The sequence below is a fragment of the Melospiza melodia genome, chromosome 15 (genome assembly GCF_035770615.1).
Source record: "Melospiza melodia melodia isolate bMelMel2 chromosome 15, bMelMel2.pri, whole genome shotgun sequence".
Taxonomy (NCBI): domain Eukaryota; kingdom Metazoa; phylum Chordata; class Aves; order Passeriformes; family Passerellidae; genus Melospiza; species Melospiza melodia.
In genome coordinates this window covers 18095671-18123074 of record NC_086208.1, presented here as the reverse complement: position 1 = coordinate 18123074, position 27404 = coordinate 18095671, and the positions used below count along the sequence as shown (strand labels likewise).

Below are 27404 nucleotides of genomic sequence, written 5' to 3'. Positions count from 1 at the left end.
TCAACACCAATTTCAGGCTGAAATGTGGTACGCTGTGTGTTTTCTTAATGAGAGAAGAGTGTGCCTTTCTCTACAGTCTATCTTTAGAAATCACCCTCTGTTTTAGAGGTTCCTTTGAGGAACCGCCCCTTTCCCAACAAAGGGTTAGAGGGTTTGCTAACCACAATTTTTTACCCAAATGAATGTTCTTATTGTGCAACAGGATGGATGGCACATACCCTTGCACTCTTTTCCCTGCTTCCTCCTAACTTTTGAACCTACTTTTGACCAATTTCTGGCCTGTTATTCCAGAAGGGAAGCAGACACTGTGATACCACCCCCTTCTCTTGCTGCAGCTTCCTGGCATCTGGGCAGAGGAACAAGGCTCTGGTGTTGCTCACCACCAAGGAACGAGTGCTGAGTGGGCTCCACATTCTGTAGACACCAGTGAGCCCACATGAAGGCGCTAAGAGCAGCCCAGCCAGCTCTGCTGGAGACTGCACTTGCTGAGGTGAAGCTTCCCACTGCTTTCCTGAAGGAAATCCTGGCCTCTGCCATGCTTTCTGGCCAGGGCAGCCAAGCTGGCAGGCAGGGATGAGCTGTGAGCTGCCCTGTGTGCAGCAGCAGCTCCAGTTCTGTGCCAGCTGCAGCCCCAACGCTTCTCCTTCCTCCTGTCTTGTGGTTAGCACAGCACCAAGCTCACCTCAGCCTGAGCACAGCCTGTGCAGCATTCCCTCCTTCAGAGCAAAGCCTTAATGTGCTGCTTCTGGTGGCACTTCCTTGCTCTGCTTTAGGACAAAGTCACTCTGAAACAGCAGATTTCTAAAAGGAGGTTTTATTGCCAAATCTCAAAGCTCTTTACAAACAGGAGACAAAGTGCTGCCTTTCCACGGGCTGCAGCAGCTGCTTTTCAGATCGTCATCCACACTTGCTCACTTGCAAACTCACTTCCTTCCTGTCACAGACATGTAAACTGGTGGCACAGCCCAAAACACAGACTCACACTCAGCACTCCAAGCCCAGAGGGTTTTCAGGCACAAAGCCCCCTAGCCTTAGTGCAGCCAGGAATTAGATGCAAATTTAAATGCATGTTTAAAGGAAGATTAAGAAAAAAAGTGCATGGTGGCAGGATGTACACTGAAGATGGGAGTTGCCATAGAAGGCTGGATGTTTTAGGATGAAACTGCTAAATCTATTAGAAAAAATAGTTAAAACCAAGAGTCTCTACCATAGTATTTGCAGCAGTAAAGTTACTGGGTGATACAGAGATTCCACTTAAGTTATACCTATTTACAAGACATTATACAAATCTAGTGAGATCTGTTAGTACAGCATACAGCATACACAGTAATTAGCTGTAGGTTGAAAAATTATTTAATTTGCCCATTTCCTAACAGGTAAAGCGTATTTATCTGTTAGGACTCCTACTGATGGCTATTCAGTAAAATGTCAGACATTTATTCATTAGAATATTGAGTATAATATAAAAATATGCAGTAGATATAAGCACATCCTGTAGGTTTGGCTGTAACAGAGAGGGACATCTGGGTATTTTCACCAGCACTTTGCCAGACAAGTATCCACAGAACACACTGCCACAAGAAAACACTGGAGAGAGCAAAAGCATTTGTGTATAAATTAGGGGACTGAGCTACCCCATAAGCTGTTGTCATTCTCCTGGATTTCAGTGCCAGGCTTCGATTTGCCTGTCCTGAAGTTTAGGATTGGCTTCAGCTTTGGGATATGAACCTGTTCCCAGAGTTTGCCCTGGTTTGTGTATACTCCTGTTAGTGTGAACTGGGTTTTCCCCCATCTATGTATTGTTACAGAACTGCATCTTGCAAAGGCCTGCCTGCTCTCTGGAGCTGGTGTCCCTCCACTTCCAGTGCACACCAGGTTCTGACAGCTCACATTCATACCACACAGTGTTCGGTAAACAAAAGTGCACATGCAGAAAAATACATTTAGATAGCAGATAGGCACTGAATATTGTCTGTGTTCTTAGCCCTTGTCCTAAGTGTGTCTGGAAAGGTGAATGTGACCCAGAGTTCACATTGAACCCATGGCAGTAAATGCTTCAGGCTGTGTGCCTCAGGGTGGGCATAGGACACTGGAAACTTCTTGCCTCAAAGCAAAGCTTTTTGGCACCTGAGCCCTGAGTGTTTGACCATGTAGAACTTTCCATGTGACAGAATAACAAGTGAACTCTCGTACAACATCTGTGTCTGTCTTGAGAGGGGGCCTCACTACCAAAACCAAGGCTAGTTTAATCAAAAGAGGCAGAAGCATCAGTTATGGTCACTATCTGTCTTGTTGGCTCAAGGTGGTAGAAACCAGGGTATTTTGAAGCCCAAAGCCAACCTTTCTGTGCTCAAACCTGAAGTACCTATGCCTAGCCTAAGAGGAGGCTCAAAGGAAATTTTACTGCTGCTGTGGTTGGTGTTTGCAGCCCCCTGCAGACTTGTGGGACCTGGGAAATGAGGAGAAAAAGAAATGGATGAGCTAAGAACAAAGTGCTGGAAAATGGGAGAAGAGTTTAGGTAGCACGTTGCTCCTTAAAACCAGACTGGGAAGATTGCCATTTTCCATGTTTCCAGAGCCTGGCTCAAGCAAAGGAGAAGCCCTCTGGGCTGTCACACAATTCTCCTCAGAGCAAGGAGACAGAACAGGGGAGAGGGCCCAGCTCGGGTATGGGGCTACACAGTAGCAGTGCAAAGACACCATTTTGTCACTGCTGGAATCACTGAAGGCCACAGGAACTGTGGTGGACAGGGGAGACTGTGGGAATCGTGCTGGAGCCTTCTGCAATGCCTTCCTCAGATCCTTCCATAGCAATGCATTTTTATTTTCATATACTTCAGCCATTGGGACCAGCCCCAAAGTTTTGTGTGCAAAATGCCTTTCCCTCCACGTGTGTAAATTGGAGAGGTCTGGGCCAAACCATGGCTCAGGCTGGCCAGGACACAGCAGGTAGAGATGTGCTCAGTGGGAAGGGGGATCTCATCCAGACCCACTGCCTGATGTGCATGCTCCTGTCAGTTACATCCCAAGACAACACTAAGGGAACACACATCCCCAAAGCTGCTTTGTGACAGCTCTCCTAGGAAGCTCCTGGGGATCTCCTGGACACAAGTTCTCCAAATGCCTGGCTATTTGCTCCTAACAATGCTGAGGGAATTCAGATAGGTACGTTCCTCAATAATAAATGTGTTGTCTTGGTAGAAGACACTTTCACAGGCCAGGTGTAATCTCAATTTCCCTATTAATGAAAGAGGAACAATCAATATTTGCCTGGCAATGATGCTTTGAGACTCGTGTTCACTCACACAGTGCTTAGCACACCCAAAGCACTGCAGAGCCAGCCTCAAAGTGCCTTCATACAGCTGCTCCACATCAGGGACACTACTTGGAGTCAGGAATTGGCCAGTTTGGTTTGCCTCTCTGTGTGGTCACTTTTTAACTGTGGATGTGGTTTTATGAGGATCTTTGGAGAAGATTAAACCGTTTATCTTTACATTCCTAGATGTCACTGGGCCAGGTGGTCTGGGAAACCATGCCAGCAAGTGAACAAACACTGACTACATTTATCCCTAAATGATTTAACTGGGAAAACCAGATAGGTGCCAGTGTAATCTGGTATTTGCTTGCCTGGAAATACAGAGACAGGGGCTTTTGCTAGAATAGCCATTCTGCTCCTTTCAAAAAATCTGGCTTGGTCTGCTTGCCAGTAATTTTTAAGGCCTGATCCATTGAAAGGACTTTGGACAGAATCCTTAAGGAGCATTCACATTTTTGAAACTGTTCACTGTCCTGTAACCTTCTGCTGTGCTAAGAGGATTAGAACCAGACTGGTATGTACAACATGAAGAAAGAAAGATGCTATAACTGAAAGCTCAATTCCGTCCCACAAACATGGTGCGTGCACAGCAAAACACCATCTTTAAACACTGGCCTAGCAATGGTACAAATCATAAATGCAAATGTTTAGCTTTGATTTTGGGAAAGAAGTCTCTGCAAAGTGTGTCATGGAGCACTTCTCCTATAAAGAGTCACTAGATCCTTTTGCTTTTCTTTCTGTTTCTGTGTTCCTTCTTTTTTCAGTTCTCCAAGACCTTTAATTTCTTGCAAAACTTGTGAAGCTTGCCGAAGCTGTTCCACTGCCTCGTTGAGCAACGTCTCTGCCACCACTGGGGGTCCATTCCCCTCCTGGGCCTGTTCCAAACCTTCACGTAAAACCTTCTGCAGAAGCTTTTCTGCTTTTTCCCTTTCATTAGCAACTTTCTCCTCCATTTTAGCTATGCATTGATGGGAATCCTTTGGGAAACCTTGGCTTGGAAGTGCTCTCTGTTTGTTTTTGGAATCAGAGAGCAAGTCTCCCAGAGAAGAACAGCGAAGTTTGAGAACTGAAGTGTTTTCTGTAGAATCTTTCTTCTCAATAGTTGCTTTTGCACCCTCATGGTCTGTTTCTGTAGCTAAGGAAGTCTCTGTCTCTTCTGCTGAAGTTTGCTGTTCCTTCTCAGCTGCGGTCCTCCCATTTCCTTCTTCTGTTTCAGCTGTTGGGGATGTGAACTCTGCTACCTCGCTGGCTGTGATCCCATTCACTGGGGGCTTGGAGCTGCCAGAGTCCTGCTCCTCCCAGCCCCCAGCTTCCAGGTCACCATGGCTGGAGTTCTCTGTGGCAAGCATTTTCTCTGCCAAAATCTTAGGAGGAACAGGAGGCTTTGAAACATCTGTAGCAGCAATCTCAGCCAGGTTGTCTTTGCCATCATCTCCTGATGATTCCAAGTCTTCTGTCTTTTTAGGTTCAATGGTTGGTTGGTCCCAAGCTACTTTCAGCTTGTCTGGCACGCTCTTAGGAAGTGGAATTGGAGCTTTTGATATAACCCTGTTGCTGACCTCAACGAGGTTCTCCTCGTTCTCCTCACTTGGCTCTTGGGATTCTTCCATGTCCTCCTCTGGAATTCCAGAGTCCTCCTCCTTGGTATTTACACTGTCCTTTGATTTGATGTTTTCCTTAAGCTTCTTATCTGGAGGCAGTGGAGGAGACAGAGGTTTTTTATGCTCCTGGTCAGGAACATCGTTCTCTGCCTCCTGGTTTTCTTTGATGCCAGTGGGTTTTGTGGGTGGCATAGGGGGCTTTGGAGTTTCTTTTTGAGGTGGTTCATTGTCACTTTCATTGATAGTAGAGTCAAAGGTTGGTGGTCCGTTGTCTACTATATCCAGATCTAGTCGCAGGATACCATCTGATGTACACTTGGCAGCCTGAAAAACAAGGGAGAAAGTTTTCAATTTCTATCACTGATTCTATGTTTCATCCTTTAACTTCAAGTTAAAGTGCAAAACCCTTGCAACCAGCATGGCAAGCAAAGGGTTGCTGCTTCAAGCTGAGAGAGTTGGGGCTTTTCAGCCAGGAGAAGAGAAGGCTTCAGGGAGACCTTAAAGCCCCTTCCAGTGCCTAAAGGGGGCTTCCAAGAGAGCTGGAGAGGGATTTTTCACACAGTCATAGAGTGATGGGACATGGGGGAATGGCCTTAGGCAGAAAGAGGACAGATTTAGATTAGATATTCAGAAGAAATTCTTCACTATAAGGGTGGTGAGGCCCTGGCACAGGTTACACAGAGAGGCTGTGGATTCCCCATCCCTGGAGTGTTCAAGGCCAGGCTGGAAGGGGCTCTAAGTAACCCAGTCTAGTGAAAGGCTCTTTGCCCTTGCAGATGATTTTTAAGGTCCCTTCTAACCCAGCCCTTGATTCTAAGAAAAGTGCAGAACTTATTTTAATACTGCTTTTGAAAAGACTGTCTTAAAGTCTGTACCACAATAACCTAATTTCTTGGTTTTCCTGTGGGTGCTAAGCTCTGTCTTTTTATTCTTTGTCCTGTGGTAGTGGGATCCCTGTACCCCCTTCATTTACAATGTGCCCCCCAAAGGCTCACTTTCTGCTTTTGAGCTTGTCATAAACCAAGGTGATCTTTAGATCACTTGGCCAGGGATTGTAATCCTGTTGCCTTCTGCTTGTTTCCTCTAACCCAGTGTCATCCTGGCCTGACCAGGGCCAAGCCTCAGCTGGTTAAGCCTCCTTCAAACCACAGGCTCTGTGAAAATCTCACTAGTAGGGAGGTTTTCCTAAAAAGGATGGACTTAGCAAAGACACTGCAGTGTGTAAGCTCAGTGCCCCACAGGGAGAACCGCAGTGACAGTTCCTGTGTGAGGGAACCCAAAACCACACAGAGGCAGAGCTGCAGCCAGGGCCAGGCTCCTGCAGTGCAGAGACTTTAGTTAAAGCCTCTCTCTGCCTTTCCAGCCCAGCAGAGAGACAGAGGCAAGCTGCATCCTGGCAGCTTGGCCCTGACCCATCCTCACCTGGCCTGCTATGAACACTGAAAATCCATGTTCATGCCATTTCCTTCATGAATCTGCAGCCAGCAGCCATGATACACATCTTTCTGCAGGCTCTATCCCCTCATTCCTGCTGCTGAATTTGTAAGTCAGTTTTCCCTGATTTTGTCTGAGGTATTAACCTCAGAGGTATTAACCTCAGGGTTATCTTGTGAAAATAGTGATCTGAGCAGGGAAGAGAGATGTTTTTATTGCCTAGGGAAGGGCTCCCCACCTTACTGAACCCGTATTAGGCAAGAGAATCCACAGTTCATTGTTGCTGTGACTTTTGTCATGTTTTCTTCTGCGGTTTTCTGGAGGATGGGAATCTATGATTCATTCTCATGCATTTCTCTGGGAGAGACACTCTCCCTCCATTTCTATGCAAAGTAAAAAGTCTCAGGGTATCTCATTTTCTGCACAAGGGTCATCTGAGTGTTGTGCAGGCACATAAGTCAGGGTCTTGGAAGTCTGAAGAAAGAAGGTTTGATTTAAAAACCTTCCTTCCTTGTGATTAACGCTCTGCTAAAATATCAATCTGTCTGTAGAAACTTCTTCATAAATCACAGGAATCAAACATTAGTAAGAACCTCTCCCCTGGAAATGAAATGCAGGTTTGTGGGTTTTTTTTGTTTTTTTTTCAAGTGACAGACCCAGAAAATCAGTTAAAAGTAGAGACAGGTTAGTCTATAAAACTGCCTGGGAGAATAATGTATTCTGTTTCAGACCTAGGGAAGGGCTTGTAAGCTTGAAAGCTCGTCTGCTTTCTCCAGTTAGCTTAATAAAAATACAGCTTCTCACCATGGACCATGCAGTTCTTCTACCTTTACACCACTGTGGCTGCAAAATTATCACATCTTTGAAAATAAATATAGGAGCTTCAGTCTCTAATGGCTCTGACCAGATGATGAAGCATCTTATGAGTTATGAAAAGCTAAATATATGGTAACGTGCTGCAGCAGATAGAGATCTATGGGAACCTGGAGCTTCATTAGAGAGGTGCTGGCACAGTCTTTCCTGCAGGAAGTTGTTTCCCTGTAAGCTTTCTCTGGGGTTCCCCTGGGGTTTGGTATCTGTGTGGAAGGAGCAGCTCTCAGTGATCCCAGCTGGTGGGATGGGTCACTCCATCAGGGTGCACTCACCTCCTTTAGGTGACTTCTCGTGGGGGGCCGACGTCCGTGGGACACCTTCACCCTGTCCCGAGTCACGTGGTCCAAGGAGAGGCTCTCGTCCACTTTCACCTTGAGCAGGGGGAAGAGGAGGAAAACAAAAAAGGAAGAGGGTCATTAATTTCTCAGGACATGTCCATAAAGTTGTCACTGTCACACATGAAATGTTGAAGCATTTCACCTCTAGAATTTACCTCAGAGCTCAGTTACAGCCTGCCCGCAAAGCCCTGCACATATGTGATGGATATTTAAGGTCTCAGAGGTTTGCAATGGCTAAACTTATCTCCACCTAAGAGGCAGGGAAAGAAGGACACAAGGAGCTTTGTCCTCACTGCACCCTGTGCTTGGACCAGCTCCTGCACATGGCAGAACACAGCCCCAAAACTGCTGTTTCCATCTTAGAGGTGAAAGCTCATTAATAACTGTGACCTGACTGTGAACTGTATCAGCAGCACTTTGTTTCAGCCCTTCCCTTCCACAGCTCTAATGACTGCAGGATGCTAAGGAGAAGGTGTGAGCAGTGACCTGGATTAATTGCAGATCCAGCTGAATTAACAAATTTATTTCCTGCAATCAGATGAGAAATGCACTGCCTCACACTCCTAAGGAGGGAAGTCCAAGTGCCCTGACAGGTATTTCTCTGTGCTGGCTCTATGACCATCCACCCACACTGATGGCCAAGGGCTGGAGTCTGCTCCCCATGGAGGGGCAGCACCAGTGACCAGAAACATCTGTGTGTCCTTGGTACCACAAGTTTGTACAATAGGAAAGCTGGCGAGGGTGAAATAGGGATTTAAAGAGAAATTATGGCAGAGTGGTTTTACAGCTCCTTCAGGATAATCCAAGTGAGCTGAGGGCTTGACCCATTACCCTGTGCCTGGCCTGTGTGGAAACATTTTAAATCTGAGGTTTGATCCTTACTGGAATGATTGAGAATTAGAGGCTGGATCCCTCTGTAAGGAGGATAACCCCATTTCACAGGGCAGGGAGGTGATCTGAGATCCCACCTAGCTGTGCTGCTGAAGGGTGTGCAGAGTTCACTGCCCACTGTACTGAATAAAAGCAAAGCCCAACTTCTCAGAGTTTACACCTCTAGCACTGTATCTACACAAGTTAGCCCTTTTCTCAGAACTTTTACTCATTGCTTTGGTTTCCTTTGCTAAACAGTTTTGCTGATTTCCTTGTCTCTCCTTACCCTGCTCGTTTTCTCTTGTGTCATTTCCATGGTGGTGGTTGTGTTAATTTCCTGTCAGTTACGGAAAGAACTGCAGAAGAGATGCTGCTTCCTTGGTTTAGCTCAGGGCTGATTTATAAACTAAGAGGGAGCAGGACAAGGTTAAACAGGCTCTAGGTTGTGCAATTTTCATCCTCCCCTCCGTACAGCAGGATGGGAGGAGAATTTGAAAGTGCAGGTGTGCTGGGGCCAGCTGAGAGGCAGGCAGGTTTGGCCAGGACCATGGAGTAACTTTCCACCAGACTTCTCTCCAGACTGCAGGCGGAATAGCTGGGGGACTGAGTCACTTCAGACCTTTCCAGCCCTGAAGACTGGGCTGCATCCTAACCAAGTGCCTCCATTTCCAGGCTGCTTGGTGCTGAGGACCATGGCAGTGTGGGGAAGATGAGTCCCTCCAGGCTGCATCCCAGCTCTACACAACTCAGCGCTGCAGCTGCTTCTCTGCACCAGCTGCTTCCGTTGGGAGAGGGAGACTCACAGAAATCCTGATCCCAAGCTCTGAAGGGAAGGAACCTGCCCTACCTTGCACACCACTTTCTCTTTCCTTGGACCATGGCTGGCATGCAGGAAGGAGGAGAACAAGAGTTCAGACAAGTTCTGCTTTTAGCTCAAGGAGTCATGGATGAGAACAGACACAGAAACATAGGAGTTTGAAAACTGTTTCTCTTACCTCATCAAATACTTTGTTTTTGCCTCTATTGATCCCTTCATTAAGAGCTTTTATCCACGATTCCTTTTCTTCCAAAGTTGGAGCTTGAAATTTGATATCATGAACCTGCAAGAGCAGAGAGAGAATTTCTGCCTGAGCATTCCTTGTCAGGACCAGAGATACCTCTGAATCACTTCAGTTTCTATATAACATGCACTTCTAGCCTGTGTTTAAACGACAGATTCCTTTGTGCTTTGGCATAGCTCCCATGAACAGCATTTTGTTATGCTGGACAGCTTTTTGTTGTAGTTTTATTTTGGTAACTACTAAAGTAGTAAAAACGTAAGTTTCTCCTTTCTGCAAAACACTTGGAATAACTCTTGGAGCATCAGTGAGTTGTACAGCAAATGGTCACACTGCACAGAGTCAGACTGAAAGTCCAGGTCCTACTGGCTGGTTCAGATGAAGTAAAATATGTTATCTCCCACTTCCTCCAGAATACCAGGAATGGGAAGGCTGCACGCAGTGGGCTCTGCCTGCTTCTCTGTTCCTGTGGCTCTGCAGAACAGAACTGATACTGGAATGTGGGGCACTGACATTGGCTGCTCTAACCCTGACCCAGCTGGGCACAGACACAATGAGGCATAAGAGCAATGTAAGTGCAGAAATTCACCATATCTTTTTCTGTTTGCAAAGGAAATCCAGCAGTGAACATGCAGACAGGCACTCTCTGGGGTCTGAAGAGCTGCCCCAAGAAGAAGGGAAGAGCTGGTCATCTAAGAGGGAACTGGCAAGAAGTATGGGTCACAAATAAGGAGGGAGAATGGGTGATTCTATGGCCTGTCCTCCAGCCAGCCAGCTCTTCCCTTCCTCCAGGACAACCCCATGGCTTTGCTCAGTGTTTCCAGTCTCTCCTTGCCCACAGCAGTGACAGTAGGCAGGGTGTTATTTAATTCACTGCAGTTTCCTCTGAGCACCTCACCAGTATTATGTAGCTGTGTCCCAGAGTACACTCCAGGTGAGAGAAATATCATCTTCACCCTACAGGTGGCTCCATGGCAGACCAGCTAGGATCCAAACAGCTCCATGTGGTGCCCTCATCCACACTGCACAGGCACACAGGAATACTCCTGTGCTAAAGGACACCAGCAACATTGCAAATGAAGCAATGAAAAGTCAGACACTCCCATTCTTTCCGGGCTGCAGGGATGTCAGCCTGCTGTGTGTGCTCCTCCTAGCACCATCCCTAACAACAGGGTGGCATTTCTTACTCAGTTATTCCATCATGTGTTTTATCCTCCTGGGTCAATATGGCTTATTGATTTCACTCTGCTCCAGCCCTGCCCTGAAAACAGAATTACTGATTCCCCTGACAGTCTTTTTTCTTTCCTGCTTATCACTACAGTATCTAGGGGGCTTCACAAATTCCTTTTCAGGGCAACTGAAATTATCCATCTCTTCCAGGTGGAGAAATGAACTACAGAGAGGCTTGCTCAAAACACAGCCTCATGGGGGTTTTGCCTGGAACAGCTTTTTGGGGTATTTAACATTCTTATAGGTACTCTGCACTTTCCTATTGCCTTCAAGAGCAGTTGTAGCCTCAGCCTTTTTGTAAATGAGGCCCCACATTCCAAAATCACAGCAGTGTCTATATAAAACAGGGACTATATTAAATGAGGGGGACAAAGCTAATGGTGACTGACAGACGAGTGCTCTTAGCAGCTCCCTGTTCATGGCACAACAAAGCAGCAACTGTTCTGGGTCTCAGCAACTTCTGAAGGGACCATCAGAAATTCTGCAGAACTAAAGCCTGATCTCCTTACACCCACTCTTGCTGTTAGAAACCAACTGTTCTTCCTTTCTGTATTTATTTCTCGTGTCAGTGCCATGGATTTACATCACAGCTTCCAAGTGCCAGACACTCACAACCATCACGGCAAGCAGGGAGTTAAGGAATAATTTGGGGAAAGATTCTTTATTTGATCAGTTTGCACGTAAGGTGACGGGACCACATGCCTTCCTGAGAGCTCAGAGGGGAGGTTAGGGCCTGACCCACAGCCCTCTGGAAAAAGAGCCCTTTGTCTGGGATGCAGAAGAGCCACTCTAACCAGGGACTGTAAGGGAAGGCAAAGCTCCAAAACAGAGCCACGGCCAGATTTTCTTTTAGTCTGAGCTGGCCTGGTTTTGTGTGTGCTTACAAACTTTTTTTGTTTGAAAACGATTTTGCCCCAAAGCTTTGTGATTATAAAAGCTTATGAGAAAGCTCTACTTGTGAGCAGCTGAGCTGCTGCACTGCCTGGCAAAGACCTGGCAGCCTGCACCAGGGTTTAGAAATCTCCGTACACGTTGTTCAGGGGAAGGATTCCTGCCTCACTTCAAGCTTCCTCTTCCAGTGCCACTTTCTGTGCCTCATTCCAAATAAAGCTTCCCAGTCTGTGACTAAGCACTGGTGTCAGCAACTCTGTGGCAGAGCTGAGAGAACCTCAGGGGGGTGGTTCCTCGTTAATGAGAAGCTGAGATGTCCCTCTGGCATGCAACCCTTTGCCATCAAATGCAGATCCAGTGGATGGAGAGAGAAAGGGACTCATGGTGGCAGCAGAAGGGGCTGGGTGAGGGAGGATGAGCAGCACAGTGGGACCCACAGGGCAGTGGGGGCAGTGCCAGCCCTGCTTGCACAGCTCCCTGGGGCTGTGACACAGAGGGGCAGGTTCCTTCCAGTACCCAGGTATATTAGAAATTTTTTCTCTCCATTTTATAACACATCCACAGACACCAAGACAGAGTCAGGCTGCTGAGGCTCCAAGGCTCGTGCTCAGGCTGCTGCCAGCCACAGCCTTTTGCTGCCTGGCAGTCCCTGCTCTGCCTGCATCCATCTGTGGCTCCTGTCCTCAGCCAAGCCACTGGGGGAAGGAAGCTCACCCTAACCAGGATGGGAGCTCTCTGTAAAGCAGGAAGCTGCAGAGGAGAGGCAGGAAGAAGCTGGTCTCAGTCCTGCCTATCACTGGGACTCTGCACAGTACTCTGAGACTCCCAGGCTCTCAGCAAACAAGGAACAAATTAATTTCTCTTGTCTGTATCTTTACTCATTTGAATATTTACAGATATCAGCAGATGCATCTAAAGATGGGTATTTCCTACAAAACATTAAGTAGAGTCTGCTCTCCAGCAGGAATTTAAGGCAGAGTCAGTGACGCCAATATGAGAGGGCAGCAGGCAGGGTAACACATTTGCACTCCTTCTTGCTAAGCCAGCTGAGACTGAGTCATGCCATAAACAACGGGCTGATGTGCCAGGAAAAGCTGTCATGGCCAAACCTAGTGACCATTGTAAGCCATGAATGCAGGCTACACAATTTACTGACAGTTCCTCAGAGCACAGCACAGCTCCTGCTGAATCACTGCTGAGACCTCAGGCAGGAGAGCTCCCACAGGGATCACTGTCTGTGACAGCAGTGGGCACCAGCTCCCTCCCTGCTCCCTGTCCTCCCTGAGACATCAGTCTTCTCCAGCACTGACAGCCTGGTGGCAATGCCAAGCCTGCTTTCCAGGAAAGAGAAGTGTTCCTGGGGTCAGTCTGTTGTACCTGTGCTAAGTGATTTAACAGACAAGCTCTGGAGAGCTTGTAGCTGCAGTTTAAGACTGTCACCAACACTTCTCTGCTGAGCAGTTCTGCAGATGTGCTGCAGACATAGGTGACAAAAACCGGTGCTTGGTCCTTATCTGTTTCAGAGCAAAGCCTGGTGGGGCTGGGCTAAACTGGACTGTGAATTGCCTGTGAACTGCTGGGGGGATGTGTTCCCTTCTGATGACTTTTGGTACAGGGTGATCACCTCCAGCAGAAGCTGCAGCAGAGCTGGGTCAGTAACATCTCAACTACCATGAGTGCAGCAGAGCCTATCTGCCAGATGGGACGTCATTTCTTGCCTTCTTCTACATGACTTTGTCAGGTTATATATCAAGAAGGGGAAAGGAGACGACAAGGGACTCCCTGCCTATGACAGGGAGATTGGAACTAGGTGATCTTTAAAGTCCCTTTCAACCCAAACCATTCCATGTTTCTATGAGATGACTGTCAGAGGATTCTGGTGCTTTTCTGTAGCTGAACCAAGAGCTACATCACCCCTGGGAATAATGCAGCATCTCTGCCAGACTGGCAGGCCCCAGGAGTAGACTCCCCCAAACCTCACTGCATTCTACTGCAGCTTTCAGGCTGGGCCCCTGGTGAAGGCAGTTCCAGGTACTTGAAAAACTGATTGAGGGAAAAATAAGCAGTGGAAGTTTCCATCCCTGACCACAGGTGTGAGGAGCTGCAGGACTTGTTGGTGGGCTCTTTCCTTACTACCACCCTCTTCCCAATATTAATACTTCCCTGCAGCTGAAGCTTTTCAGATCCACTGAACACCAGACTTGTGCCAATCTTGGTAATTTTCAGAGTTTACACCAAGCATCATTTACACTGCTTTTCTGCATTGTGACTAGTACATTTTAAAGTCTCCAGGCCAAGGCTACTGCCCTTTCTTAGAAGCCCAGTGCTCAGCATCCAAAAGTTTTCACTTAATTGCTGTGGATGGAATGAAGCATTTGAGATTTCTAAGCAGAACAGGGCTTTTGCACACTGCCAGCTTCCTTCACTCAAGAACTGAAGCTCAGGGGGCAGTGCTTTCTTTCAGTTCCATACCAGTGCAGGCGAGTGACATGCTCATATTGTCACAGCTCAACAAAAATGTCATCCTTGTCAACAGGCCAAGCAGAATCTGGGGTACATTCATCAACGACCAGTGTTTTGCAGACAACTTATTTATTCAGGTGCAACTTCAGCTGCAGAGTAGTTTTAACTGACTGATTCATCTCTGCTCAAAAATATCCCATCCAAGATTAAAACTGGGATTCCCCTGCAACTAAACTGGGCTCCCTGTATTCAAGATTTGTGCACTGAAACAGAAATGGCCTTTCCTAGCTTGTTGCTAAGTCCCTCAAACTCATTCCTCACCATTATGCTCCAGAGAGAGGGTGAAAAGAAAAAAACCTTAGCAAGATGTGGCAGGGTTTGGCAAGCTGGCTCTCAGGGTGATTTTAAAGTGTGGATGGCAGCAAGCCTCCCAAATGGAAAATGTTTAACTGATATACATCGCCACAGCTGTGTATTTCAAAACAGAAGAAGGACAGTTGTGTACGTTGGCCTCCTAATTGAAGCCTGTGCTAACATCTGCCAAAGTATGTTGTGTGTCAACACCCTCACCAGATTCCCAGCCAAAAGAAGGGCGGGAGGGGAGCCACAAACAGGGGACTTTTCATTTATAAAAGCCCTTCCTTTCACCAAAAGAGCCTTATAAAAAGTACCCTCTATCTAGGTCTCCATTGAATCAGTGGCATGAAAAACAGGGTAGCTGTAAACTTGCCAGCATGCCAAAAGGATGAAGTTACCCTTTTGGGCACAGTTTGGGCATATTTTTCTCATAGCAAGAAATGAAAGGTTTGGGAACAGGTCTCACACCCTGTATTGATTCATGGAGCAGTGCAGAGACATATGCAGCTATTACACAATTCTCTCTCAGTAACACACTGGCAGATAATACCTGTTCCTACCGTGCTGCCCCTCTCTGAGCACACAGGGTATTATTGGCCTCCCTGGGAATAGGTGGACACTTAGAATCACAGAATCCTAGAATTATTTGAGTTGGAAGAGAAAAACCATCCAGTTCCAGCCCTCCTGCCATGGGCAGGGACACCTTCCACTATTCCAGGTTGCTCTAAGCCCTGTCCAACCTGGTCTTGGACACTTCCAGGGATGGGGCAGCCACAGCTGCTCTGAGCAGCCTGTGCCAGGGCCTCCTCACCCTTGCAGGGAAGAATTTCTTCCTAATGTATTCTGGGCTCCAGCGCTCTGGGGGAGCTCACTAGCCCAGGGTTCTGGGGCAGGAAAGTCCTTGTTTTGTTGTTTTGAATGAAGTTTAGCACAATGGTGCTCTGAACTCAGCTGGGGTCTTATTATATGTGTAAACACTAAGTGACTGGAGTGAAAGAATAAGCAACAGTGACAACAAGGACTAAACAATTTCCATTTATTTAAACAAAATGGAGATGGGGGAATGCAGCAACTTGGTATTTGTGTCTGTTCATGTTCTTATGGAAATGAATGTGTTTTGTCCCTCACGACTTCTCAGATTTGCATGGGGAGATTTAGTAAGAACTCTAAGGCCAAAAAAATCACATTGAAATTACAAGGCAAAGTATGATACCCCAAAGCAACAATGAAGAATTCTAGCCCATAAAGATGCTGAAATGGATGGCATGCAAGTAGGAGCTAAGAAGAACATCAAAAGATGTGTAGTGATGATGACTATAGATAGGAAGTAAAGCAGGATGTCCTTGCATACACCCAGTGCTCAGATGGATGTATAGTCACTTTGCAATGCCAGCCTGGTTTTTAGCTTCTGGATCTAACCAGATGCTGTGCAGGATGCTACAGATGTAGGGTTTTGTGAATTCTGCAAAATAAATCTTTTCTCCTAGGAACCGTTTGGCTGCAAGTAAATTTGTACTGGAGTTTCTCAGATCAATGGTTCTAACTCCAGGAACTGTCTCAGTACATGGATTGGAATTTTTGATTCCGCTGGACTTGGGCAAAGCTGCAGCATCCACAGGTGCTCAGAAGACATGGAGGAACCATAGGGAATGATCTAAGAAGTACAACTTAGGGAGTACTGGAATTAAAAAAATGCTAAGGCAGGAAAAAAAAATCAAGAGGAAAAGGTCAAGCTGCAGGAAGACGCTTTCCCCACAAAAAGAAAGAAATCTACATGACAGTGGCTTTCCTTCTTACACACTGTACACCCTTCACAGCTACAGGTCACTCTCCCAGCTGCCAAGGAGCTCAGTCTCAGAGCTTTTCATCTGCTCTGGGCACAGCTGGCTGGAACTCACTTGGGAGTTAGCAAACTCGAGGGTGATGAGAAAGGCAATCCTACCTTCTTACCCGGGGAGCGGATTAAAATGAAACGATTTTTCCTTTTTAGTAGTGCACGCAGCTCCTGGCACTTGTCATAACTCTCCAGTTCCACCGTTTCTATGCACTTCTGTTCATCCTGCAGAGAGGGAATGAAACATTACTATGAAAAGGAGACATTGAAATCAATCATAGACCATCAAATTCTGCATTTCTTCCCTTTGCAACTGTCTAAAAGCTCTTCTGCCTTAAAAATAACCTGCATGCAGCCAGAAAGCCCCATAAATCAGGCTGGCATCTCATTAAGAAAATACTCTGGTCTTTAAGCTACAGGCTTAGTGGTCCACAGTGGCTGAGCAAATAACAGGTTGGGGACAGTAACACCGGCTTCTGTCATTTCTGTTCGCCTCATCCAGGCATCTGCAGCCAGAAGTGACACTACCTCCATCCCACAATGAAAGGAGGAGATGTGACTCTGCTTCTTCATAGGGAAGATGACACAAGCATCACGATGGTCCAAGCAGCCCCCTCAGGAAGCCTGAGCCAGAGCAGGGATGAGAGGAGAGCCCTGCTGCCACACTGAGCTGGGGCAGACTGGTCCTCACATCACAAAGGCCAGCGGGAGCCATGTGTGATGGACACAGTCCTCTTGCAGCCACACTCTGAGCTGTCAAAACCTTAGGATTGGAAATACAGCCCTGTACAGCCGGCAAAACTGTCTGGGCCAGCATCTCAGTGGGGAATATTTATCTCTGGAGTATCTCCACTGATGACTGCCGGCCGCGATCTTGGCTCATTTCTCCCAGCAACATAACTAAAATTCCACACGTGGTGCGTGGCTCAGTTCAGCTGCAGAGCACCATCCCTAATAGGAATTGCAGCGTAACACTGGGCAGATAATATTCTTCATGTCTCAGTAGCCCAGCAGAGACCAAAGCTCCCTTTTGCTAAGCACAAATGAGCAGTGAGAATCTCAGAGCGGTTCTTGCCAGTGAAGTGCTACAGTCAGCATGGCTCATGAACCTCTCCAGTACCATCCTGAATTAAAATCGCTGGCCATAACCACCCCCAGCTCAGGCTCTGCTCCCAGGGCAGCTCCTTGTGCCTGTATGAGTTTGTATTTAGCAATTCCTGTAGTGGAGATGGGGGTGTGGGATGAGGAAACATGTCATAGCCAGGAAGCTGCTGCGTGGCTGGAGGCAGGGAATGGAGAGTTCAGAGGGAAGTGGGCTGCGGGGAATTTCCTCCCTTTACCACTTGACATTTAAGTCGCTGTGCAGAACTCAGCCTGCGTTTCAGTTTTTTTAACCCTCTTATCTGGGGATGGGGGCCCGCAGAGCTGATGCCAGTACTCAGAGCAAGTCCTGAGCCACCGAGGGACGTCTGGATCTAATTTAGGTTTATTATTTTAATGACATTACTGTTTATTTCATTTAACACTGAGTAGGTGAATGTGAACTGGGAAAAGGCACACTAGGAGGAGGAGATGAATCCTGCCCAAACCTAAAACCCAGCCGATAAAATCCTGCTGACGCTACCGGGCCCTTTGAAGGCTCCTGCTGCAATCCTGGTATGCAATGTCACTGCAAAAGGACAGGGATGGAAATAATAACCCCTCTGCGGCCAAGAAATGACAGAGGAGGGTGAGGTCAGGAATACATGCCTCGGGGATGGGTGATCTCATCCTGGCCTTCGGAGCACGACCGCCCACGTTACAGCCCTGCGCACGGCCGGTGCAGCTCCCAGCTCCTTCCCCTCCTTCCCTGGGCTCAGGATGCAGAGAGCTCAGCAGTGCTCTGAGCTGACACCAGCCCCAAGCCTCCTGCCCACCCTCCCTGCTCTCAAGAGCAGCTCTGTCCCCAGCAGAGCCGCTGTCACCCTTCCTGTCCATGCCATCCGTCCTGCCTCTTGGACAGGAACTCTTCCCTGCGCAAGCCGTGTGCCACATCCTAACGGCTGTGGAACACCAAGCTGGAGAACAAGGGGACTTGGCAGGGTGGAAAGGTGTGGTTTTGCTGTGAGATTGCCTCTTGCCTTCCAGCTGCCTGTCTTCTCCCTGGGGAGGCTTTGGGGACTGTGACCCGGCCATGGAACAAGGGCAAATAGGATGGGGACATGCAGGATGCTGTCTCCCAGAGACACCTTGACTGTACAAGCTGTGGTTCCTTCATCTCAGGGACCTGAACTTTTCAAGTGAGTTATCCTCTTCAGGGAAAGGAGGGAAGAAAGCAGCCAGAGAAATATAAAAACTCCATGTATGAGGCAAAGGAAAAGCATCTGAGTTCAGGGAGCAGCAGAATGGGGCTTTTGTCTATGTTTTACCCTTGGCAAGCAGCCATCCCTGCTCTGTGAGCCTACCTGGGTCACAAAGAGATCCTTTATGTCTGTCCTGCAACACTAAGATAAAGAACGAAAGACCCGACCCTGACACAGGTCCCCAGGTCCCTTCGGCCTCCTGGGACCTGGAGGACACTCAGCACCATGCAGGGACAAGGTCACTTCCAGACACTGCCCTGACACATGCTCTGGAGAAGCTCAATCCTGGTACAGAACCCTTACATTCATGATTTAATGCAGAAAAACTATTCCATTAACTCTTCATGAGCACGTCCTATGACAAACATATCTGTGTCTATTGGCTTGGCCCTTAAGAAGAAAGTTACTGAACAACTGGACATATTAATGCATATGCTTAACTGAAGAATCACACTTGGTAAACAATTTCCTTAATGAAAAGTTTATAAAAAGGTGGGGGGAAAAGACTCCCTGAAATTTTTATTTATATGAAGGTATAATTCCCAGCAAAAACCTCCTCATTGACTCAGGGGCTGAGACCTTCCATTCAGTGTAAAATGTCTGAAATAATAATTTATTTCTCTATTTGAGGCTCTCAAAGTGTTTTAACAAATCAGTTTTGGGTACACCTTGCAATTACTTTATCAGGGGCAAAATGCAGATGTTAAATGTCCAACTGTTGAATGCCAAGTGGATTCTCTGGTCTCTAGAATCTAGTAGGATTTTTCCCTGTCAAATAAGACACTTACAAAGAAACCCTAAAACAAGAAGAAAACAGGTCTAAACACTAGCTGCACTGTTTAGGGGGTAAAAAAATCCAAACTCAAGACTTTCTAATCCATGAAGTAATAATATTGATCTGTCTAGTCACCCTACATTGCATTGCCTGGTCCTCAGGCAAAAAAACCAAAAACAACTCTGTAGGGTTTTTTTAATGCAAGAATATGCAGAGACAAGAAGACAAGAAACCCCACTAGAAAACAACCCACTTGCTTCTATGCAGCCCTGCACAGCATTTCTTGGGATCCGAGCACCCTGTACTTGCATCAGTGCCTCCTTTCCTGACATTTGGGTATGGAATATACAAACATATTGCTTAATTGCAAGGGTACAGATGCAGGCTGCTGTAGATATGCAGGCACAGCAGAGAATAAGAAATCCATCTCCCTTCATTCCCCATCCTCTGAAAGAAACCTGAAGCCCCGTGGGATGACTTTCACCCCATCTGCTCCAGGTAACACAATAGGCATTTGCCATTTGCCTTCAGGAGGTGGCTCTGCTTTAAACCAAACCCAAAGCCTGACTAGCAGATGCAACTTGGGGAACACATTCCCAGGGCAGGTCAGGGAATCAATCTCCAGCACATTCCAGGAGATTGCTACTGATGATGATATATGGTATCTGTGTGCTGCTCAGACTGTACTTTCCAGCAACACTGTACAATGTTCTTGTCTGTATCTATCTGGTGTTGGCAGTCCCCTCTGCTCTTGTTTTGCACCTAAACCTCAGCTACACGTGCAGCCAGGCTCATGCAACTGCACCAACAAGGCGGCCTGCATAGGAAACAACAGCTAAAGGCAACATTAGCAGCCCTTTGTGAAGGGGTGGGCACGGGAGGGACTGAGAAAAGCACACTGAGTCCAAGGCACCACTCAGTTCCTGGAAATCTGATGGGCTCAGACCAGCTGAAAGGCTCAGCCTCCAAACCTGCCTGCCCACATGGCAGCTGACCCCCCGTTTAACCCATCCAAGTCTAATTCAGGATAAATATGAAGAGATGCCTTTTATTCCTGTTGCCTGAGGTTTTATCTCCTTTCCTTTTCAGCAAGCACAGAACAACCCCATTTGTAAGTGTTTCAGTCTGAGGATGGTCTGGAATGCTGTGTTCTTTTCCAGGGTCACACAGAGCAGATATGTGGAGATGGTCCAGTGGGAAAAATGGCACCTTGAACTCCAGAAATGCAAACCACCATAGCACACTGCACCACAGGCTCTGCCTAGACATCAACCCTTCCCATCTCAAAAACTTAGTTCACCATTTGTAAGATAGAGACAGCCACACTGCCCTGATCACATTAAAGGAAGATAAATACAGTAATAAACATGAACTGCCTCAATTCTGTTGCAACAAGACCCCTCCTGAGTGCAGAAAATTGCCATTTCCTTTGGTTTCCCTGTAGTAAGTCTGCACAATCACATGTTATCCTATTGTGCTACCAGATAATTTTGCAGCAATTTCCTCTCCTAAGACATCTGACTTCACTGTAAGCCAGTTTAATAGCCTATAGATATTAACATGATCCCTTATTTACAATAATGGGACCTTGCAGCTACTGTAGCTTACAGATGCAATTTATTACAGGATGTTACCACAATCCGCAGGCTACCAGAAAACATTATTCCTGGTTGTTACAAATGCCATTTTCCTTCTTGAGATAATAAAATAACCCTTTAAATGATTGGGATTTTTTTCCTTCTTCTGAATGTCTGTGAAAATTAATCTTACTTTAAAAGCCTCCTTTTCCCTTGTGGTAATGAGAGCCTCCATGTATCTTGTTTTTAAAGGCATGCCCTTTTAAAAAAAACCTACGTCATGTTTATAGATTTTGAATCTTCGAGTTCCTGAAGGTTCAGCTGGAGTCAACAGGTGTCCAGGGCACTGGGAACTGATCTACAGAGAGTCAACACTTTGCAGGACCAGGCTGCATCCCTCTGGGTAAGAGAATTCCCCCTTGCTTTTCCTGCCTTCTGAACTGCTCATCACCTGACATTGACTTCTCCTGTCATTATTTTTGCACTCTTCATGACATTTCACAGCTAAGAACAAATGACACCAGAAAGCTTTGGGATTTGGGAAGAGCAGGAGTGTTCAGCTTAAGGGAAGAGGTAGTACCCTTTAACCTAAATTTTTATAACAAATCTTCTTTATTAGGCAAGAGTATGTTTTTAAAAAAGAGAACCGAACTCACTGTCAGTCCTTTGTTCCTGAAACCACCACAGCAATGCAGCTGCTGAAACATTTCCCCGTTCCTCTTCCCTTGACACACTGCACATGAAGGTTTACATGATTTTGCTTTTATATCATCCTGATGCCCACACATGACCCAGATCCTCCTGGGCCTGACACCTCACAAACACGTGGCCTTGTGCAGACCACAGTCCCCCACCCAGCTGCACACACAGGCCACCACAGGGCTTTGACCTACCCACCCCTCATCTCACACCCCTCTTGGTTGTAGCTTATGCTCTGCACTGTAATTTCTAACTTTTGGGGCAAACTCTGCTCTTGCAGAAGCTGCTTCCAGCCCAGGAACAAGGGCTTGACTCAGGACAAAGCCATCTTTGCATCCTGGCAGGAGCAGCCCTGCACTTTTCATTCTTCTTGCCTGAAAATGCAGGACAGATTCAGCTTGGCTCTTGCTCCTCATTTGTCTGGAAACAGCTCAAAGTGTGGCCATGAACTCAAGGCATGCAGTTTATCTAGGGAAGTCCAGGACAAGGCTCCCAGGGGTCCTTTGCTCAGAACTGGCTCAAGTAAAGGGGAAAGATGAGCCAAATCCAGACTGTCTGCGCTTAAGGAGGACAGCAAGCACTCACAATCTCACTCTGCATCCTTCAGTGGCTAAAAGAAACCCTGAGGAGTCAGGCTGGCAACAATCTGAGCTGCTTGAGGGGCGCCAAACAGCTGCAGGGTTGCCTGCCATCCCCTCAAGTGGCAGGTGGGAAGTCAGCCTGCTATAATCACTTTTATCCTTCAAAAGCCAAAACCTCATTGCACATATCCTGCTTCCGCCCAAAGCTTCACTCCGTTCACCTTCTCACAGGATGTCCTGCCCCCCATGCTGTATTTTGGCAAAGGCTCTGTCAAAATATTCAGTGGCTAAAATATTTATAATATATAATATATTTAAAATGCAGCTGCTGTCTCTTTTACAGAGTTTACTCTTCCTGGAGATATCTGGAGAAGTCCTTTTGGAAGGAATGGGCTGGAGGGAAGAGTAAAAATCACAGGGACATGCCTGTGTCCCCAGGGGCCTGCTCCTGCCCCTCATTCAAGGCCATTAGCTGTGACCATACCTCATCCTCGTAGACCATGAGCTGTGTTTTCCTCAGCTGGATGTAACGATCCTTCCACAGCCCCAGGAGCCCCCCGCTGCTTTTCTTAATCCAGCCATATTTCTCTGCAGTTGGAGCACCCTTGGGTTTCTCTGAGACCTCCTCCTTTGTATCCTGCAAGGACAGAAGGCATAAGGAGTTTCCATCATCAGAAAGGCAGCCCAGAGAAGATTTTGGCACCCACCAATTGTGGTTCCTCCCCACCACATCACAACGGGAGACTGGCATCTTCCAGAGGAAAACTCAACCAGCTCTCACAGGACTGGTAAGTGGGCACAGACCCCAGCCATCCCTGTAGACACTGCTGGGATGGCAACAAGTCCACCTTGCTCCTCTGCTCCCCCAGGAGCTCTGCTTCCCTCTCTGGGGAGGTACTCCTTGCTCACTCGTGCACCAAGTGCACCTTGAAAAAGAGCAGATTCCTCTCCTCTTTGCTCCTCCAGCTTTCTGATGAATCCCAGCACGATGGATTCTGCTGGCATCAGTAGCAACACTCATATTTTAGTCCAAGGCCACTTCTGCAAGCTCCTCTTCTAGGTGTCTCTGCTTAGTCACCATCCCCAAACCAACTCCTGTGGGCAAATCCACAGCATGAGGGACAGGGCTTCACTATATCCACGTTAAAGCGTTCCCAGCAGGTAAAAGATGAAAGCTTTCCTCCTCTCCAGTGCACTGGAAGAGCCTTTGCAAAGGCTGGATCCCTGCACCCCTCCCTTGGAGCACCCTGCTGCTCCCCACACCCCATGGACCCCTCAATAAGCCTCTTTCCCTGGAGCAAGGCAAGAGGAATCCCTTGCTGAGCCAAATCCCCTTACACAATCACCTCACCAACCTTGTGATTTGTCAGGAGAGGCCAAGCCCAAATCCTCCAACCCCTCCCAGGGACCCCACTGTCCCCCAGACTCGGTTTTCTCCATGTCCCCACGTGTAATAGCAGCAATCCTGCTGCAGAGAGCTGGCACACAAACAGAAGATGTGTGACAAGAGAGCCCCAAACATCCCAAAGTGGCCCTCACTGCACAAACGGGACTGGCTGGAGCTCAGACATCTTGTTTCATAAGATGAGAAAATCCCAAATGCATGGAACACAGTCAGAGCTGGATACTCCCACAGCCAGGACAGAGCAAGTGTGTATGGACAAGCTTCAAAAATTTGGAGGAGAGCCTTGTTAACGAATCTGTTTTCATGCACCAAACTCCCACTGAACACACCCTTGGACAGCAGCTTTCACCAGGGTAAGCTCTTATTCCAAAGAGGGAGCTTGCACCCATAAAAAGAAGAAAAACAGCTTAAAAACCCCGTGCACCCGCATTTATTCTGACCTCCACTAAGATCTATCTAGAAGGGGCTGGGCTTTCCTGGTAGGCTCAGGTGCAGACTGGGAACAAGAAACTCAAATAAACTGTGTTTCATCTAAAAGAAAACTGGGCTGAAACCTGCAACAACCTCGGTGCCTTCTGAAGAAGCTATTTCAGTTCTACTGAGCTGTATCTGAAATGGCCACAATAGAGGATGACTGAGCATCAAAAAGTTTTCCGGGAAATGGAGGAACTACATAGGGTGGGTTTTTTTTAAACTTGACTTTTTAGGTTGCCAGGAAGTTGTATTCAGTTGAGATCTGCCACTTCAGCAAACATCAATTCCTGCACAAATGCAGACCTGCTGGTTTCCTGATCGAGAACCCTTTTGATGTCATTTTTAGATAATTGGGCATGGACTTTAACCTCCCTCGTAGCACTTGTGCATGGATGTTGCTGTGTGAAGAGTTTATTCAAGTGAGTCCAGACCAACAACTGCTAAAATGTTTTCATCTTTTAAGGCTTTTTTTTTGCTTGGCAGGTGAATTTTTGCTGGGCTTTTTTTTCCCCACCTGGCAGAAAGGCTGAAGTCACATGGTAAATATGTCTATCCATGCTCTGCTCCGCAGAGCAAAAACTACACTGGTTTTAAAATAAAAGTACTGCCTGTGAAAACACAGCACCTAACATCTACCTCTGAAAAACAACCTGCCCAGCAGAGCTGGGGCTCATGTTGGCACCTCTGTACAAGGCACAGCGGGGCAGAGCTGGTTTGGGGTCTGGCTCCCCCTCACACATACCCAGCACATCCCACAAGGGGGGCAGGTGCTGTAATCCCTGACCTGCAGCTTAAGGACATTAAAAACCCAGATCATTCAACTGCAAACTTTGTTCCTGCAAAAGCAAGAAGAGTCTCAGAGATGGTGCCTGACATTTTTGCAATTTTTTTTTGCCAGCCCTGCCCCAAACTGGCAAGGGGAAGTTGGCCAGGGAAGGGCACCGGCAGCAGGGAATTGTGTCCCCTGCCTGCAATTCCACAATTAAAAGACATGAGCTCCTGTTGTTAACTCAGCTATATATGAGCATTCCACAAGAAATTCAGATATCCTTCCTGGGATATTCTTGGGCTGGATTCATTCTTGTGGTAATTCCATGAGAAGGAGCCCTCTGACATCAGCCAAGTGAGCCAGTGTAAATGAAGGAAGAACCAAGTTATCCCAATGCTGGCTCAGGCCAAAGGCATCGCTCCCAAAACCAACCCAAAGGAGCCATTTTTGCATTAGAGGTGAAACACGAGTTCCACTCCTTCAGCTTGGTTTAGCCTCACATTTTGCAGCTCAGCAGAGAACCCAAATCAGACAAGATTATTTAACAACTAGGCAGTTTTTTCTCCCCTGCCCTGTATTTTATGGGCCCACAAACCCACATAGTCTTCACGTCTTCCAACAAAACAAACCCCCAAGAGTTGAATAACAGTGGTGCTTTTAAAGTTACACAGATCACAGAAGTGCCTCAGCCAGTTACATCAACTTCATTTCAATCAAGCATCTCACTATCATACACTCCTTTCTACCAAGGTGCTGATGAACAACTCCCAGGAGACAACCTGCATCCCTACACGTCCACTCTTTTTCTCCCTTTCCATGTTATCTCCCAAACCTTGCTGTTAGCACTTCCACTTCTCCCCAGGCTGCTGGAGCAGAACAGATTGTATCGCTGGAAATGAACTGCTCAGATGCACGTGGAACTTGGGGAACTGCCTCTGACACCCCTTCTACAAGCAATCCTTGGAGGATTCACGGATCACTAAAGAAGAGAAGCCCGTGAGAGGGCCAGCCAATGCTGGGGTAAGTGTGAAGCCCCTTTGGCCGGCAGCCACCAGCTGGAAGCAGTTTCTCTGCTGTGGATTAATTTCATGGATGCCAGCGGATAATAACAACTCTCAGTCACTACCAACTTGGGCTGCTTTGCCGTCTCCCTGCTGTTTTAAAAGAGCTTTCATTCTTGCCACAGAATGTTGGGAGCTGAAATAAGGGGGTGTGAGGGGGGAGAGACAAGCCACAGCGACAGGGATCGCATGTACCAGACAGAGCCTGAAGTCCGTCCTACCGGGATCTTTCTTTGTGCATGAGCAGCAAAACCTCATCCAAGGAAAGGAAGCAGGAATAATTGCGTGGCCAGACGAGGGGAGAAAGCGACCTGTTTAACTTGCCAAAAAATTTGTGGCATCTTAATCAATTCTCAGAGGGATGGATTATTGGGGTGTCTGATCCCATGGACATGAAAACCGTGTGCAGAAGAAGCACCACTGCCCTTCTCCGAGTTAAACCCGTCCCAAACAGAAAGGAGGAGCGGAACAGAAGTGGGGAAGTCTGAAGGTGCGTAGCCATGGCCAAGCTGGCGATTCGACCCAGGCCCGGCTCCAGCGGGGCAGGACAACACGCCAGCGGAGTCACTCGGGGTGGCCCAGCACGCGTGGAGCCAGCCCGGCAGCCCCTCCCGGCCGGCCCCGCCATCCCGAGGGCTGCGGGATGCGCTGCCGAGGCTCTGCCCGAGCCGCTCCGGGGCTGCCGGGCACGGGGAACCCCCGCCCCGCGGTCTCGCTCGCCGTGCCCCGGGCGCAGCGGGGCCGGGATGTCCCAGAGCGGAGAACACCCGAACACGCCCCGAAGTGCCCGGGCGGTCCCCGTGCCCCGGCAGGCGCTTCTCCCGCCCGGCCCGGGGTCCCCCCTCCCTGTCCCGGGTGCCCCCGCTGCCCGTCCCGCTCCGGCCGCACTCACCGGCTCCATGGCTCCTCCCGCCCGCTCAGGGGCTCGGCCGCCGCCCCGCTGCCCCGCTGGGCTCCGGGCGGACGGGCATGCCGGGCGGGCCGGGGCTGCCGGCCCGGGCCCCGCCGCTCTCCCTCGGCAACAACTTCTCGGGGAGCCGGAGCCGCGGCAGCAGCAGCACCGCCGGGTTTCCGGCGGCTCCGGCGCTGCCAGCGAGGAGGCGGGGATGCCCCCGCCGCCGGCCCCGGCCCCGCCGCCGCCTGGCCCGGCCCCCCCGCCTGGCCCGGCCCCGGCCCCGGCCCCCCCGCCGCCGACGGGGTGCGAGCCCCGGGACGGGCTGGGACCGAGCACGGGAGGGGGGGATGAGCGGCGTCCGTGCGGTCAGACGGCGGCTGCGGGGTGGGACGTGGACCCTGGGGTGGGACATGGACCCCGGCGTGGGCAGAATAGCCAGGGATGACAGGATAACCGGAGCGGGACGTGGTGCTCGGGGTAGGAGAGATCCCCGGGGTCGGATAGGGTCATCGGGGATCAGGGAAAACCCCCGTGGTGAGACAATGTCTGTGAAATCGAAGG

The 27404-nt window shown here is 48.3% G+C and overlaps 1 protein-coding gene across 1 annotated transcript; it reads right to left on the bottom strand.

Moving 5' to 3' along the window:
* Positions 1-798: 798 nt before the first annotated feature.
* Positions 799-26928, bottom strand: PLEKHO2 (pleckstrin homology domain containing O2). Its single transcript, XM_063169940.1, has 6 exons — positions 26841-26928; positions 22724-22876; positions 16374-16490; positions 9428-9532; positions 7497-7595; positions 799-5241 (listed from the first exon to the last, which is right to left on the bottom strand). The coding sequence occupies exons 1-6, from the start codon at positions 26847-26849 to the stop codon at positions 4003-4005; spliced, it is 1722 nt and encodes a 573-aa protein (XP_063026010.1). The 5' UTR covers positions 26850-26928; the 3' UTR covers positions 799-4002.
* Between the last annotated feature and the right edge of the window lie 476 nt (positions 26929-27404).

Excerpts from the sequence above, each read along its gene's own strand:
- PLEKHO2 (XM_063169940.1), bottom strand. Across the intron at positions 16,491-22,723 it reads TCATGGTCTACGAGGATGAG|GATGAACAGAAGTGCATAGA; the intron begins GTATGGTCACAG and ends CCCTCTCTGCAG. Across the intron at positions 9,533-16,373 it reads TCCGCTCCCCGGGTAAGAAG|GTTCATGATATCAAATTTCA; the intron begins GTAGGATTGCCT and ends CTGCTCTTGCAG.